This window comes from Notothenia rossii, assembly GCF_949606895.1.
Source record: "Notothenia rossii genome assembly, chromosome: 4".
NCBI classification, from domain to species: domain Eukaryota; kingdom Metazoa; phylum Chordata; class Actinopteri; order Perciformes; family Nototheniidae; genus Notothenia; species Notothenia rossii.
Genome location: NC_136902.1, coordinates 10,611,893 through 10,629,639, shown reverse-complemented (window position 1 = coordinate 10,629,639; position 17,747 = coordinate 10,611,893). Strand labels below are relative to the sequence as shown.

The following is a 17,747-nucleotide window of genomic DNA, read 5'->3' as shown; positions in this document are numbered from 1 at the left end:
ATGTTGGTATTGGTTGAAAAGGCATGGGGGATAATTGGCTTCAGAAAGGGTCTTCGGGGTATCTGCACTATCAAAGAAGAAAGGTAATGACTTTTGAATACCTCTTAAGAGGAAGAAAAATAAACTATAACCGTGTCAAATCAAAATCAATATATTACATGCAGTAAAGAACATTACTGAGCTTCACCGAATTTTAATAACTTAAATATTTGGTTTTCTCTTCCCCAATATCAGCGCTTAAATCAGGGTTGGATAAAAAAAAAAATCTTTAAATGCAGATCACAGACATACAAGTACCTCCATTTACCAAGGGGATTGTACACAACCTGTTTAACTTACATTTAAATAAGTATAAGATGTTGTGGAAATTGTCATTTCTGTTGGAAAACGCTAAATAAGCAACTCTCATACATTCTGCCCCGGATTGAATTGAATGCTCCTAAAATGACATTTAAAGCAAATGTGTGATATCAGTATGATTTAGAGGACGTTGTAGGCGAATATAACATGAACTCTTTGAGGATAAAGAACAGAAGCTTTGCATTAGATCAAACCCATCTGAGGTTTTTTTATTATTAGTTTACAAAACAACCAAAGTAGAGTTCATAAAGTACTGCATTGAGCTGAATGATGTACAGACAGTTATTACACACAAAGATGATACAAATGAGTTGTTCATTCAGTTTATATGTCCTATGGAAAGCTTTCTACAACAGAATTGCACGAGGCAGAAACACACATGACACTCGGACGTAAAAATGTTCTCCTGATCTCAGGGCTGCATGCGAATGGCTCCGTCCAGCCTGATCACCTCGCCGTTGATCATCGGGTTCTCCGCCAGGGACGTCACCAGGTGGGCAAACTCAGCGGGGTCTCCCAGGCGCTGGGGGAAGGGCACCTGGCGTTCGAGGAAGGAGCGCACCTTCTCTGGAAGACCGGCCAGGAGGGGCGTGGAAAACAGACCTGGAAGAAACAAAAGAGAGAACATGTTTTATAATCCAAGAAAATATCAGTTTAAAATCACTGATCTTTATCATGAGATCAAATGAAGAGCTTTTTGAACATTACAATTTATTTTTCTCATACTACCTCTTTTCCCCCTCTGTCTGAAACCAGAGCCCAGTCTGCTCTGATTGGTTAGCTGGCCGGCTCTGTTGTGATTTGTCAACCACTAAGAGATGTCCCGCCCCTTATCCTATCCTTCATTTTTCACTAACCGGGTGCTATGGTGATGACTCTGATGCCCATGGGTGCCAGATCTCGTGCGATGGGGAGGGTCATTCCAACGATGCCGCCTTTAGAAGCTGAATATGCTGCTTGGCCGACCTGGAGAGAAGAGGGAGCGCAAAATAAAGAGGAGTATCGGAGCGTTACATTTCATTACATTTGTTAGACGCTTTTATCCAAAGCGACTGACATACATTCAGTACTGTGGTAAATCCCCACAGGAGCAATTTGGGGTGAAGTGTCAGGGAAACAACAACATGCTGACTGCAATGGGACTCGAACTTGCTACCCCCTGATTCAAAGTCCAGCACACTATCCACTGAGCCACAGCTGCCTAAACAATAAGCGAGTAAACACCAAGTCATTTATTTTATGTGTGTGTTTAATAGTACCTGTCCGTCAAAAGGCTGCCACGCTGGCTGTGTTGATGATGCAGCCTCGGTGTCTATCGGCATCAGGCTCGTTCTTCCCCATCTCCCCCACCGCCAAACGGATAACATTAAAGGTTCCTCCAATGTTCACCTGCAGGGAACACAAAGAAAAGTCTAGTGAAGGACGAAGTGTTCAGATATTAGTCAAGAGATAGTATTTATAACACTTTGAGATGCCCCACTACTAGTAAAGCCCTGCATTCAAAACCAACACACGCAATACAGACCATAATAACTTTCTGCTGTAATACCACTACGTACCTGCAATATACACTTCAGTTCTTACCATTTGATAATGGTTCCGGCTCTTTCAATAGTTGATTAGGTTCACTCATTTATATAAAAAAAAAGAACTGCACTATATGTTTTTACGATGGTGTATTTATTTGTTTTATTTAATAATGTGGTGGCTTTTTTATTTATCAAATGTGGATAAAGAATCAAACCATCCAGCTTCCTTTGCCTGAAGATAAGGAAAGGAGCATTCTGGCAGTAATGGATTGTTATCTTAAAAGGTCATCCTATAGAAAAACAGCCCTGTTGTCTGTGATCAATTTCCAGCCTAAAATTATTATTTTTTAATATGTTTATAGTTTATTTAAATAAATAAACAACGGGAGATTAACCCACGAAGAAACATTTGTCCTTCAATTTAGCAACATTTTTCAAATGACCAAATCTGTAAAATACAGGTTCTTCACTGGAGAGAATGGAAGAATAGAGTATTATGTACAATATGTCTCCACTACAGTGTAGTAGAAGTATAAAGTTACATAAACCTTGAATGTGCTTTGGTAAATCTACATTCCATGACTGAAAGGGTCAAAGAAATATAACATTTCTTTTTACTAATGTTGAATGCATCCCTTCCTTGCGTACATCTTACATTGATCACACGCTGGAAGTCCGGCAGGCTGTGTGCGATCTTCTTGTTGAAGTTGTACGTTTTCACGGCGACAGCGATGCCGGCACAGTTCACCGCGAGGTCCAGCTTCCCAAACTTCTCTGTGGCCAGAGACACGGCCGACTGCACCTCTTCCTCCGACGTCACCTGACAATTCAATCAAGCCTGAGATTAGTATCACCCAACACACATGTGTAAATATATAAGTTGCTCTCCCTGAGGTTTCTCCCATGTTCCCCTTTAAACTGTGGGTTTTCTCTGGAAGTTTTTCCTTGTACGATGTGAGGGTCTAAGGACAGAGGGTGTTGTGTTGTCATACTGATATTCTGTACAAACTGTGAAGACCACTGAGACAAATGTAACATTTGTGATATTGGGCTATATAAATAAACATTGATTGATTGATTGATTGATTGATTGATTGATTGATTGATTGATTTATTGATTTATTGATTGATTGATATATACAGTTTAAATGCATCAAAAGAAGAAGTACATTTGTTGGTTTCATTTTTATGCAAGCAACTGTGAACAAAAACAGGTCTGAAATAAATCTTCATACATTTGGAGCTTGAATTTTGGAACACACACACACACACACACACACACACACACACACACACACACACACAGTTGGACGTTGTGTGAGCGCCCTCTGCTGAGCGTAAAAAAACCTCAGTAATTTCAGTAGCAATGCAATGCATAACCCTTCCACTTTCTAAATTCTGATATATCGCAAAGGTAAACAAAATGTTAAGAGTAATGTCTCATTCTGTTTTGAATATTTATATTTCTCGTAAAAAAAGGAATGAAATCAATCCCTGTTTTAAAATATCCATTAATAAAAAATGTCTACCTCTAATGTTGTAAACAAAATGTATGGTGTTCATATGTTCTTGAATAAATAAAAAAAAAACAAGTGTTTACGATCAAACGAGGCATTGTGCCCCCTTTGCCAGCATATCAAGTTTTTTCTGGAGCAGCAAAACGCATTTGATCACGCAAGTTATAAAGTTTGGAAATAAACTAATACTTTATATTCAAAAACAGGTGTGTTGCATCTGTGAACTTGTAGACGTCACAATTTCAAGTCTTTTAGATGACTAGTTTCTCGTGCTTAGGCTATTGTCTCTAAATGTGTGTGTAACCCTTGGTTAAGAAGAATTTCCCCAGATTATTATCCATCGCTCTTTGTCGATGCAGCAACATTCACCCATAACTTTAGACCTGGTGGTGGTGCTATTGGGTTCATTTCATCCATAACATGATTAAAAAAAACATAAATGTGAACCTCATGGTTGCGGCTAGAGGAAAGTCAGTGAGGATTCATCCTTTTGGAAACATGAATATATAAAACATTTAAATTAATGCCTCAATTGCTGCGATGCCACGATTGCTGAGATGTTGTGGGGGGGAAAACACTACACTAATTGGCATTATTTGTTAAGTTAAGTGAACCGCAGTATAATAAAATATAAACTTCTTATTTAATCTGAAATAACCCGTCTCTCTGGCCCAGATTACCTCCTGCCTCTGGTTGTGTGTGTCACTGTGGTTGTGCTGTTTGGTGTCGTGTTCCATCCACAAAGTTATTATCATTAACCTTATCCTTAGCCTGCGTCCCAACACCCACACTTGCATTTATTATGCCAGAATAAAGATTAAGTAATGTCGAATGAGTGAACCAAATCTATCAGGATGCATCCAGTCGCATTTTGCAGTATTCTCGCACCTAATGCTTTCCCTTCTATTCTTACTCACAATCCTTTACGCAGCAAATATATATAAAAAATGGGTAAAAATAAGGGGCCATATCGAAAATTGTATGCATATTGCATGCAACAGTACGTACTTTGTAAGTGCAGCTTCTGTATGTACTAAAAGTTAGGAAAAAGTATGATATCGCAACCTCGATTAAAAGTACTTATCATATGTTGTTAAACCAACAAACTTATTTGAGTTAGGGGAGAAGGCTTTTCCTCTACAATCAGGTGTTTTTAAACACAACTTTTTTAATTGATTACTCCAAAGATCAAGTTGTTCCAACTAGTTTTACAAGATTATTTAAAAGGAATTTCAAGTTGTATGTACTTAATTACCATCATTGTGAACACAAGTTTTTAAGTTGACAACCATTTATAAATTAAGATGCTACAAATATATTTTATTCAATCGTTTTTTTTAGCTTTGTCATGTTTTTGCCTTTTAAGAAATTAATTGATTCCACAACAAAAATGTTAGGTAATTCACTTTTTTATTTTGAACTGCAGTTGTATATTTCTACACATGATATTTCAATCAGGAGAGACTTCCTTTTGTTTAAAGAACATTTATTGTCATATGATAAATGTTAAGTCTTTGGGGATTAGACCCCGATCCTGAAATCGTATATCTAAAGGGGGAAATGCAGCCGTGAGCATATAGGGAACCCCCCGGGGTCTGGTGATGATGATGAAGATCTGGATTTGATGAGGAGATGGGATGAAGAGGAGGTGCGATGAGGTCTTTGGATTAACTCTCCTGGCACTGGGTAAAAGGAAAGGAGGTGGATGGGGAGGAGGCGGGCGGCAGCATGACAACCTGGAATCACAGCTGACTGCAGGAGAGAGGAGAACCATTTTAAAGTTTGGCTGCAGCACAGTGATTGGCTGTTGGAGAATGAGGTGAAATGTAATCGGTTAAAGAGAACGCCCGTGAAGAGCTGATTATATGCAGCTGCGGAGTGAATGTATAGACCCAGGCTTCCTGAAAGAACTTGCGCTGAGCTTCATTTACATCCTGAGAAAAAAAAAAACATGGGAAATGAAAGGGGACACAGCAAATACATGCTGCCATCACATCAAAGTTAGAGGCCTTTCCATATTTAAAACCAGTGCCAAATATGTAAAATCTGTAAAGCTTTTGTAAACTCTCAATGGCCACCAATCTGCAGATCACACACATCAATTTTACAAAAGATGTAACAAAGATGTTTACACTGCCGACAGTCATTATTTCAAACAGTATGAACACATTTAACACAGAATGCTTGCTCATTCATTTGTTTCCCTCGACCATGGTTGCCATCGGTCAGATCCTAGGTTGGACCGGTCACTGATACAGTTCAAAGGCTGTTAATTTTGGTCAAACAGCAATTTGCCTATACAGTGCAACTACTGTACAAGGCTATACTGTATTTGAATGATAAAAGATGACACTTAACTTAAAAATTTCCTTTGTATAGTATTTCTTCAGTCCAGTGCTCGAACACACAGTAGGCTTGTTTGAGACAAGCGAGACCTGCGCAATTGCGATCAACGTCTTGCTAGTGCGTTGCATGATGGTGGTACGTCTACACTACAGGCATCAAAAAATGCTTTCAACGCTTCGCCCATTCACTTGAATGGGGTGACGTAGAAGATTTTGAATCTTCGCCGAACTGCATTGTGGGGAGCATGGCATGGCTTTGCAAGCATCACGAGCATCTATCGGCATCAAAAGTTGAACAATGTTCAACTTTTGAGGCTCGATGCTTGGCATCAGCCAATGAAATCCCGTTTATGCAAATCCCGCCAGTGCAAGCGCAGCCAATCAAACCGCGTGCAAGCTGGGAGAGCCAGACCGCAGTTCATTTCCTCATATTCCAAACGAGATATTACGGTAGCAAATCACCCGGTTCTTTACGACCGGAACTATTTACCGGGATACAAACCGGAGGAACCAGGCATGGAGGGAGGTGGCAGAGACAGTGGGTGAAACTGATAGTTTTTTCGCCTGTTTGGAGAGTTTATATCCAGTTTACTTCGTTTTAACATTGCTATTGCTTTGTATGTCGGGGGTGGGAGATTCATGTGATTGGTTGCTCGCAAAGAATCGCCAAGCTTCAGACACGCCTAGCTTCAAGATTTGTTCATGCCTGTAGTGTAGACGGGCCAACGCGACCAACAAACAATCACATGAATCTCCCGCCCCCGACATACAAAGCAATAGCAATGTTAAAACTAAGTAAACTGGATATAAACTCTCCAAACAGGCGAAAAACCTACCAGTTTCACCCACTGTCTCTGCCACCTCCCTCCATGCCTGGTTCCTCCGGTTTGTATCCCGGTAAATAGTTCTGGTCGTAAAGAACCGGGTGATTTGCTACCGTAATATCTCGTTTGGAATATGATAAATGAACTGCGGTCTGGCTCTCCCAGCTTGCACGCGGTTTGATTGGCTAGCGCTTGCACTGGCGGGATTTGCATAAACGGGATTTGATTGGCTGATGCCAAGCATCGAGCCTCAAAAGTTGAACATCTACACTACAGGCATGAAAAAATCTTGAAGCTGGGCGTGTCTGAAGCTTGGCGATTTTTTGCGAGCAACCAATCATCGGCCCATCTACACTACAGGCATGAAAAAATCTTGAAGCTGGGCGTGTCTGAAGCTTGGCGATTTTTTGCGAGCAACCAATCACATGAATCTCCCGCCCCCGACATACAGAGCAATAGCAATGTTAAAACGAAGTAAACTGGATATAAACTCTCCAAACAGGCGAAAAAACTATCAGTTTCACCCACTGTCTCTGCCACCTCCCTCCATGCCTGGTTCCTCCGGTTTGTATCCCGGTAAATAGTTCCGGTCGTAAAGAACCGGGTGATTTGCTACCGTAATATCTCGTTTGGAATATGAGGAAATGAACTGCGGTCTGGCTCTCCCAGCTTGCACGCGGTTGGATTGGCTGAGCTTGCACTGGCGGGATTTGCATAAACGGAATTTGATTGGCTGATGCCAAGCATCGAGCCTCAAAAGTTGAACATTGTTCAACTTTTGATGCCGATAGATGCTCGTGATGCTTGCAAAGCCATGCCATGCTCCCCACAATCGGCGAAGACTAAAAACCTTCTACGTCACCCCATTCAAGTGAATGGGCGAAGCGTTGAAAGCATTTTTCGATGGCTGTAGTGTAGACGGGTCGCACGGCGAGGCGGCGGCACAGTTTCTCTCCACGGGCTGCGGAAGCCTTTTCTAGGACAAGTGTAAATGAAAGTTTTTTTCATTAATGTTTATCATTTTTAATTTGTCATATAATAATCAAAGCCCTGAAGGAAATAAAGCAATTTAGCAGCAATTGAAACACAAGAACCACACATCCAAAAGTATTTGGCTGTGAAATATAGAGAGAATGAAACATCCATATAAATGACATAGAACAGATATAAACACAAAGCAAATAAAAACAATTAACAGTCACTAATAAAAAAATACAGTATATCAGAAAAATATATTGATCAAGTGACGCTGCAGAACATCATGTGAGTCAATGGGCAAGTCCGTTTAGGAAACACATGATGTACAGAACTTCGTGTGTATAGCACAGATGTACTTGTTGCAGTTGCTGCATGTAGTCTGTGCCTTGGAGTCCTTTGAGGGTCCACAGACCTCACAGCTGGCAGTGGGGGTCTTCCAGAAGCTGACTGTGGGGGTCCTTCAGCGGCTGGCTGTGGGGGTCTTCCAGAAGCTGACTATGCGGGTCTTCTTGCGGCTGGCTGTGGGGGTCTTCCAGAAGCTGACTGTGGGGGTCTTCTTGCGGCTGGCTGTGGGGGTCTTCCAGCAGCTGGCTCTGAGTTAAGTTCATCGTCCAATCTGCTGTCAAATTCTGAGTTTACCTCCACATTATCCTCATCTTCAGAAATGTCTTCCTGTTCCACTTCACCGTGTTCTTCTAATGCATTCCACTCACTCTCATCCATTATTAGCTCCAAGGCTCTCTGAGCAGAATATCTTTTGGCCATTTTGCTGGTAGATAATTGTAGGTCTGCACTACACTGTAATGTGAGGTTATGTCTCTGTTTAGTCCCTCCTCCGGCGTGCAGGTGCGAGGGGGACAGTGCGAGAAAATGTAAAATGTTTATACATTTCTGGAAGATCTAAAATGTTTATAATGTTCTAGGATAGTTTTGTGTACACACTTCAAAGGGTAAAGATCAAGGGAAGACAGGATCAAACAGCTTCTCGATGCATACAATTGTGCGTGTGTGTGTGTGTGTGTGTGTGTGTGTGTGTGTGTGTGTGTGTGTGTGTGTGTGTATGTGTGTGTGTGTGTGTGTGTGTGTGTGTGTGTGTGTGTGTGTATCTTTAGTTTTTGCGTGTGTGTGTGTTTTTCTCTGTCTGTCCTGGTATTGACCCGAACCTCTTATGAAGGACATAAATGCGGGTGGGCATTTTTTCATAAGTGGAAAAAAAAAAAAAAAATCCACACGTTGTTGGAGATTTGGAGGATGTTTAAAACCAACCTCGTCTCCGCGTGTCGTTTGCTAAGCTGGGTAAATTCGTAAAAAAGGAAGGGATTAAGAAACATTACATTACATTACATTGCATTTAGCTGACGCTTTTATCCAAAGCGACTTACAATAAGTGCATTCGACCAGGAAGATACAACCTTTAAGAAAACAGAATCATATAAGTACATCAGGTTTCATAGAGCCAAACATTTCAAGTGCTACTCAACTGGCATTTAGAAAGCCAGCCCTTTATTAGTATATAAGTGCTTTGTTAGTAATTCTATCGCTCGAAGTGGAGTCTAAAGAGATGAGTTTTCAGTTTGCGTCGGAAGATGTGTAAGCTATCTGCTGTCCTGATTTCAATGGGGAGCTCATTCCACCATTTTGGAGCCAGGATAGCAAACCCACGTGTTTTTGCTGACGGGAACTTGGGTCCCCCTCGCAGTGCGGGTGCAGCGAGCTGTTTGGCTGATGCAGAGCGGAGTGCACGTGCTGGGGTGTACGGTTTAACCATGTCCTGGATGTAGGAAGGGCCAGATCCATTCACAGCATGGTACGCAAGTACCAGTGTCTTGAAGTGGATTCTAGCAGTTACTGGAAGCCAGTGAAGGGAGCGGAGGAGCGGTGTGGTGTGGGAGAATTTGGGAAGGTTGAAGACCAGACGAGCCGCTGCATTCTGGATGAGCTGCAGAGGTCGGATGGCACATGCAGGTAGACCAGCCAGGAGGGAGTTGCAGTAGTCTAGGCGTGAGATGACGAGAGCCTGGACCAGAATCTGCGCTGATGTCTGGGTCAGCTGGGGACGTATCCTCCTGATGTTGTAAAGCGTGTATCTGCAGCAGCGGGTTGTAGCAGCGATGTTTGCAGTGAAGGACAATTTGTTATCTAGGACCACACCCAGATTCCTTGCAGTCTGAGTCGGGGAAACAACAGAGGTGCCGATGTTGATTGTTAGGTCAAGAGTGGGACAATCTTTTCCCGGAAGGAAGAGCAGTTCAGTCTTGTCAAGGTTGAGCTTGAGGTGATGAGCAGACATCCACCGAGAGATGTCTGCTAGGCAAGCAGAGATGCGTGCGACGACCTGGGTCTCTGAGCGGGGAAAGGACAGAATTAGTTGGGTGTCGTCAGCGTAGCAGTGGTATGAAAAACCATGCGGGCTAATGACAGACCCGAGCGAGTTTGTGTACAGGGAGAAGAGGAGGGGACCAAGAACCGAGCCCTGAGGGACCCCTGTAGTTAATTGACAAGGGTCGGACTCGGACCCTCTCCAAGTAACCCTGTAGGTGCGGTCGTTGAGGTATGAGGTGAGGAGGGAAAGTGCAGTGCCTGAAACTCCAAGTTCTTGGAGAGTGCGAAGGAGGATCCGATGGTTCACCGTGTCGAATGCAGCAGACAGGTCCAGAAGGATGATGACAGAGGAGAGGGAGGCTGCTTTAGCAGTGTGCAGTTCATCAGAAACACCAGAATACAAGTTAAACAATAATCTTGCTTTAATGATAAAGAGTAACAATACAAATACAAAGAAATCACGAAGCACTCTGCAGAGTACTCCGGGCTCAGGTTCTACCACCGTGTGAGACAGGTCTCAGGAACGGCCGGTGAAAAACAAGAGCGCGAACCAAAGGAAAACACAGGCTTTCATACTAAAACACAGGAGGAGGTGTGTGCGTGCTTTCCCCCAGAGGTCATCTTATTGGCAGAGACCAACACATGGCCTGTCGCACCCAATCAGTGCGACACAGCAGAAGAAACCCGGAAACAAAAAGTCTCATTCAGTTTGACGAAGACCAGACACCTTTTGGTGTCTGGTACGAACTTGCTCTCAACAACAAGTTTTCCCTATCTTATTTCACATCTTTACTTCAAATAAAAGGTTTCACATTGTATATTTCCAGCTTCCTTTACACATACTGTTATTATTAATACAAAGTAACCAACCACACATATCTATTGAAAACAAGTCGATTCCCCTGATAATTGACCTGCTGAACCTCTTCGGAATGTGTCCCCTCCCCCAACTCTCTCGTCCCTGTCATAAAAAACTGCTTCCATTTCATATAGAGTAATAAAAGATGTTTAAGCTAATTTCTCCAGAATGTTTGTAGCCATTTAGTACCCACTCATGAAAGAATAAGAACAGAGGTATAGTTGACCAGTAATCATGTAGCACATATATTTACTGCAATGAAAACACACACACATTTGCTCCAAGCATGTGTAACGCACACCCTTCTTTTACGAAGGAAACATTCCAGCGTCTTGGCACTATTCCCAAATAAGGGTGTCCCCTGCTCACATCTCTCTCTAAACACAAGGACTTCACCTCAATATATTGGGGGAGGGAAAATATACTTTGTCCCTTCAAATTTAACACACATGAATATATATAAGGTGACATTAAAAGGAATATACCAGATTTAACTTTCCTGCCATACCACGTTACCCCCCCCCCCCCCCCCCCCCCCCCCCCCCCCTCAGCGGAATACGCCAACAAGGGCAGCTGATAGGGAGGGGGAGATGCGGCCTTTCCTTCAAAGGTGGAACTGATTAATCTGATCAGAGAGAAGTAGACTCCTCTGCTGCCTCTAGAAGTCCCCCAGCCCGCTGACGCCTCCTTCCAAGTCGTCTGCTGTAGGGATGTCCGCGAGGTCCTTCTCCTCCAGTCCGCTGATGCCTGCTTCCAAGTCGTCTGCTGTAGGGATGTCCGCGTTGACGATAGCCAGGTCCATCCTGATGTCCTCCAAGGTCCTAGCCGGAGTGTTCCTCGCCGCACACTGGCTCCAGTAGTACCAGATGTCCCCCTTTGCTCCTCGGCGGACGGCATGAGATGTCCTCTGGGTCACTCTGTAGAGGCCGGAGAACCTGGGGTTGAGTCACGTAGGCCTGACGACCTTCAGCCAGACGAACTCCGCTGTGTCGGCCTCCTGCTCCTCGGGTCCCCCTTTTGGCGTCAGCAACCTGTGTGGAGAAATCTGATACCCACCCCTCAAGTCTACGCTCACGGCTTCTGGGCCCTCAGGTGTTTGACCCACCACTGGTAGGCCGCTTCAGAATTCTAATACTTGGCCTGTGTCAACAAAATAAACCCCAACATCTTCAGGTGAACTAAATATCTCAATAGCTCTGAATTCCTGACAAGCATCTGTGTTATTATAAATGAAATCCTTGAGATCCCATTTAAAATCTAAATATAATATGAACTGCTAATGTCTCTGGTAATGGAACACACTAATGTTATGGATTAAAAACAACTAAAATCATGATACTGACAAAGTGAATAATTTCCAGGCGAGACTGCTTCTACCTGTCACTGCTTGGATATTATCAAGCTGAAAAATGAATACAGAAATTCAACATACTGTCATCAAATGTCTTTCTATTATGACTTTAAATTAAATGTACATCCCCATAATGATCTGAACAGTCTATGGCTTTTACTTCTTTACCAGGCTAGTTACAAGATGTTGTCTAAATTAAATTCTATCTCATTACATTACTATGTTTTAACTTAGCTGTAATATGTTCTTTCTACATTTCAAACCTCAGTTACTTTAATACGCGTTGAAAAATTGTTTTCATTAACACAGTTCACCTTCTCATTCTCATTCTGGAATTACCTCTCTCAGTAGCCCCTTGGCCACTGATTCTGCATCTGTGTTACCTGTTATAACTCAATCAATATTAGAAACATGTCAACATTAATCAAACAGTATCTTATCCCCAGATATGGAGCAGGTTAAATCTAAAACTGTCAATCAATGGTCAGATTGAACATCTGAGTTGGGGCGGCAGGTTTCTTCCAGTCCCTAAATGAAAATATCCCACAACGTCCTTCACCATAAATAAGCCATGGCCATTGAGTTTCAGGTTGAACGAAAATATCCTTTTTTTTTTTTTAATCATTGAAAATGGAAATCGGGTCAATTCTGGTGGTCAGCATACAAGCATATGCTGGTCACCACCATAGTATGCTTAATATTTGCATTGTATTAATATTTGCACATTTCAATTTTTGTAAAATTTGTACTGAACATTTATTGACACTTTTCAAATGTACGGCATGATTACACACACTGTTTACCACCTTTCCACTATTTTGGACACAGTATGATCACAAATATATAAACTCTGTTAAAAATCTGTTTTATTCAAACGTACAGGCTGCATGTGTTCTCAGTCTTGGAGAAACTTGACATGTTTTGGTACATTTGTCTGAACCTCTCTTCAGTGGTTCATTAATAAAACAGATATTTCAACGTGTGCCTACTTTGTTCATGTGCGGTTGAGGTTAATTTCAGTAGTTGTGTGCTATAATGTATTTACAAAGTGTGAAGAGGAGGCAACTTTAGAATAGGGAACCTGTAGAGTCAAACTACTAGCTTATTGGTTATGAACAAGACTTCACTTTAAAATAGAGAACATGTTCTTTTAAGTTATTTAGACACAATTAACACTTATAGTTTCATGTCTTGTTACATAAGAATAGATCATATTTGTTAAGTGTTATTATGTTAGAATTACTATTCTTGTGGTACTACTGCTTTATTAGGCCCATATTGAGCAGAGCATATTCAGACCAAAACTCATGTACCAGAACTTCCTTACTTGGAACAATTAAGCACTAATTAGAGGGTTATTGAGGAAAACTCTCAACTAATGGCTTATTACTTGTAGAATATGGTCATGTAGAATAAGGCATTAATAAGTGTTTTGTAATGACTAATAAAGAGCCTATATACTGCTAATATGCATGTTAATTAACACCTAGTTGATGGTTAACTTGTGTACCTTAATATAAAGTGTTACCGATGTTTTTTAAAGTGTATTTAGTCAGCAGGATATTTTAAATGTAAATATTTTTGCTAATTATCCAGACTTTTTCAAGATGATTACATATTTAACATTTACAAAAAGAAATGTTTAGAAAAAAACGACAGTTGCAATATGTTAAAAAATACAATTACATGTTGTTATACTATAATATTATATTATACATTTATAATTTACTGTTCAAAACTGCAATAGTTCTGTTAACTTTTGTGTGTTTAAGATCAACATTAGATTTGATCCGCAGGCTGCAGGATGTTTTGTAAAACACACACAAATAATGAGTGAAAAACATTGCTCGAGTGTCAGAGAAGTTTATTTTCAACCAACAATGATGAAGTTGATTGGAAGACATAACATGACAGGAAAAGGAAAAATCACACTGTATTTTCAACAAATGTTCCAAAATGTCACTTTTATATCACTCTTAGTTATATTCAAGCAGTACACATCTGTTATTGAAGATTACAATGTTTCATCTGCAGTGAACACATACATTTTCATTAGCAAGTCTGAATTAAACCGCTTCAAGTTTCCAAAACACCTCAACTTTGTATTGGTTGGATAAGAGAGCCGAATCACAAAGAGATGCATTTGTCATGAACTTGTCTTTACGGTCTATCATAAATTAACTTCAATCCCAGTGCCGAACAGAGAAATGCCCATTTTACGGCCAAAAGAGATGCCTGTTCCCAGCACCTTGGCCTCTAGTTGTGTAACACCAACAGTGACACCGGTTTCTGCTGACAGACCGACTGTAGCTTTCAAAGGACCAGCAGAGGCTGAAGCACTGGCCAGTTCTGCTCTGGCGAAGGCTGAAGCAGTGAGAGACCCTGCAGAGGCTCCTACTCCGGCGCTGGCATTGGGACCTTTGGCCTCAGCATCACAAATCCTCCATTCACCTCGTGCATAACCCACTCCTGCAGATGCGGAAACTCCGGCCTTGGGGATACGTTTACCATGTTTATTCTCAAGTCCAACTGCATACTTGTTGGTACCTGCATAGGTACCTTCAGCAAAAGCTTTGGGAGGCCGGTCAAACGTGTCGATCATCTCCACTATTCCAGCTGCACCACAAGAAATTGTGGCACCCGCTTTCACAACTGCATGAACAAAGAGACATGCATTTAATCGTTATGTTATATAGACGAAACACATATTCAAATATAAGTTCAGATGCTCTTTATGCTTTTAGCGTTACAACATTTACAATATTAACTGACAGACCGACTGTAGCTTTCAAAGGACCAGCAGAGGCTGAAGCACTGAACAGTTCTGTTCCGGCGAAGGCTTCGGCACTGAGGGTCCCTGCAGAGGCTCCTACTCCGATGCAGGCATTGGGCCCTTTGGCCTCAGCATCACAAATCCTCCATTCACCTCGTGCATGACCCACTCCTGCAGATGCTGTGGCTCCGGCCTTGGCGATACGTTTACCAGGTTTATCCTCAAGTCCAACTGCATACGTGTTGGTACCTGCATAGGTACCTATAGCAAAAGCTTTGCCAGGCCGGTCAGACTTGTCGATCATCTCCACTATTCCAGATACACCACAAGAAATTGCGGCACCCGTTTTCACAACTGCATGAACAAAGAGACATGCATTTAATCGTTATGTTATATAAACGAAACACATATTCAAATATAAATTCAGATGCTCTTTATGCTTAATGCTTACAACATTTACAATATTAACACGTCATAGGTTTTTGCAGTAAAAACTACATTTGACTGAGAACTATTGAAAAAGACAGAGTCATTAGTTATTTACGTATTAAAGCAAGTACATCTTTCAAACTCCACACAGTCACAAGGCATTTTTTTTTATATTTCAAAATCTCCAGATTGTTAGACTTATTTAATTGTATGTCTCCGATGAAATGCAATGTTCTTTGTGCAGTGAGTAGTGCTCTTGAATGCAGCTCAACCCTGTGCTCCCTTGAGATGACTATCAGCGCACTAATAGACTGAGCCTCCTCCTCTCTCTGTGGTGGGTAGGGCACTTACTGTAAGCCTGCCACCCCATTAACTGGCCTCACCCCACCTTAGTTGTTGTTTCTTTTCTTGTACAGACTTTTAATGTTACATCGGCCCTTTATCCCCTTTTAACCCTCCTATTGTCTTCGTTTCCCCCCCTTACTTTGGTGTTCGCGGTCAAATTTCAAAGGTCCTGTTTTAACTGCTGTTACATTAACACAAAAACCATTAATCATCACCAAATTTCATTTAACACCCTTTCAAACTATAAATATTGTATCATCAGACTACTGGTATACATGAACAACTGCAGTAATATACAAAGAATAGACACAGAACATGTATTGCGTGTGCCAGGTGTGATCAATGTGGGGGGATGGGCACACAAGGGGGGGAGGGGGGACACACATCTAGAGAGTGTGTGTGTGTGTGTGTGTGTGTGTGTGTGTGTGTGTGTGTGTGTGTGTGTGTGTGTGTGTGTGTGTGTGTGTGTGTGTGTGTGTGTGTGTGTGTGTGTGTGTGTGTGTGTGTGTGTGTGTGTGTGTGTGTGTGTGTGTGTGTGTGTGTGTGTGTGTGTGTGTGTGTGTGTGTGTGTGTGTGTGTGTGTGTGATCAGCAATTTAATACGTTCAAGTGTCTACTGTGAAGGATATCATAAAGCCTTAATGCAATGTAAAACAAAAAAGTTATGATTGATGAAAGTAGTAAATCAGTCAGATTTGACCTGAAGACAACAGACGGGTTAAATACCCAATTTAGTAGGATTAACACTTAAACACATCAGTCCGCCACATTCGTTTGACTAAAGTCAGAAATCAGTTTACCCACTCCTGCAGATGCTGTGGCTCCGGCCTTGTGGATACGTTTACCAGGTTCATCCTCAAGTCCATCTGCATACGTGTCGGTATCTGCATAGGTACCTTCAGCAGAGGCGCCGCCAGGCCGGTCAAAGGTGTCGATCATCTCCTCTATTCCAGGTGAATCCTTAATAATTGCGGCACTCCTTCTCAAAACTGCATGAGCAAAGAGACATCCATTTCATCTTTAGTTTTTTATAGATGAAACACATATTCAAATATAGATTCAGATGCTTTTTATGCTCTTAGTGTTACAACATTTTTACAAATATTAACACAGCTTTTTGGAGTAAAAACTACATTTGACTGAGAACTATTGAAAAAGACAGAGTGATTCGTTATTTACGTATTAAAGCAAGTTCATCTTTCAAACTCCACAAAGTCACAGGAAAACAAGATCTCCAGATAGACTTATTCATTTGATGTTTCCAATGAAATGCAATGTTCTTTGTTTGACTAAAGTCAGAAATCAACTAACTGTTAATCCTAAATATAGTATATTTCTTCGAGTGAAGAATGCACTTAAAGACGATGTTGCGTACCTGCCATCCTCACGGTTTATTATTCTCTCTGAAAAAGAAAGAGGAAATGTTGACAGCAGATTAGAGATCGTGTTTCTCTGTGAGAACCACCTCAACAGGAAACATAATGTTAGTAATGGAAATTAAAATATGATATTAGATGAACAAATGTAGTAATCAGTTCTGAATTAGATGCAAACAGCAAACGTATAAATCACAAATTGGTTTATATCATGAGCTATAAATCCTAACATAAAGCATGTAAACATGTTGTTTGCATAATAAACTTTACTAAATAGATAACTTACCCGAAGGAGTCTGCTCGGTGTGAAGGAGCTCTGTGTCAACGAGTGAGCAAGAAGTGAACTGAGAGAAAGAAACCAATGTCTTTATAAAGAGCTGAAAATGAAAGTGAGTGGACATTAGGTGGGTGGGGTCATAATTAACTCTCCACTACACGAAACACAATAAAAAAGATAAGTAAAACAAATAGCAAACAGTCATAGTATGATTCCTGAAAACACAACGTAAAGTCTTTAAAGCAATATAGCTCAACTGACTTTCCTATATTTAGTTTTTGCCTATAATAAAACGAGTCAATGATCTCCTCCCTGTGTAACAGAACACAAATGGAAAAAAAACAGCTTTAGAGAAAAATTGCATGATCTTCTAAAAGAGTGGATTTAGGTGTTCAATGGTAAATGATTTGCTTAACAGAGACACACAAAATGTTATGTAAAACAAATCAAAGTTTTTCTATAG

The 17,747-nt window shown here is 41.2% G+C and overlaps 1 protein-coding gene and 1 pseudogene across 2 annotated transcripts in view; both read right to left on the bottom strand.

Moving 5' to 3' along the window:
• The window catches only part of LOC307038153 (uncharacterized protein), a 52,468-nt gene extending 35,116 nt beyond the window's left edge, over positions 1-17,352 (bottom strand). Inside the window, exons 1-2 of the mRNA XM_079679456.1 lie at positions 17,294-17,352; positions 17,007-17,034 (exon numbers count right to left, since the gene is read on the bottom strand). Coding sequence (XP_079535582.1) covers positions 17,007-17,013 — 7 coding nt within the window. The 5' untranslated portion in view covers positions 17,014-17,034; positions 17,294-17,352. The remainder of the gene's footprint in view (positions 1-17,006; positions 17,035-17,293) is intronic.
• Positions 544-4,143, bottom strand: LOC307037195 (3-hydroxyacyl-CoA dehydrogenase type-2-like; annotated as a pseudogene). Its single transcript, XR_013810637.1, has 5 exons — positions 4,087-4,143; positions 2,545-2,709; positions 1,620-1,749; positions 1,218-1,326; positions 544-963 (listed from the first exon to the last, which is right to left on the bottom strand). The product of XR_013810637.1 is annotated as a 3-hydroxyacyl-CoA dehydrogenase type-2-like (transcript).
• Positions 17,353-17,747: the final 395 nt, after the last annotated feature.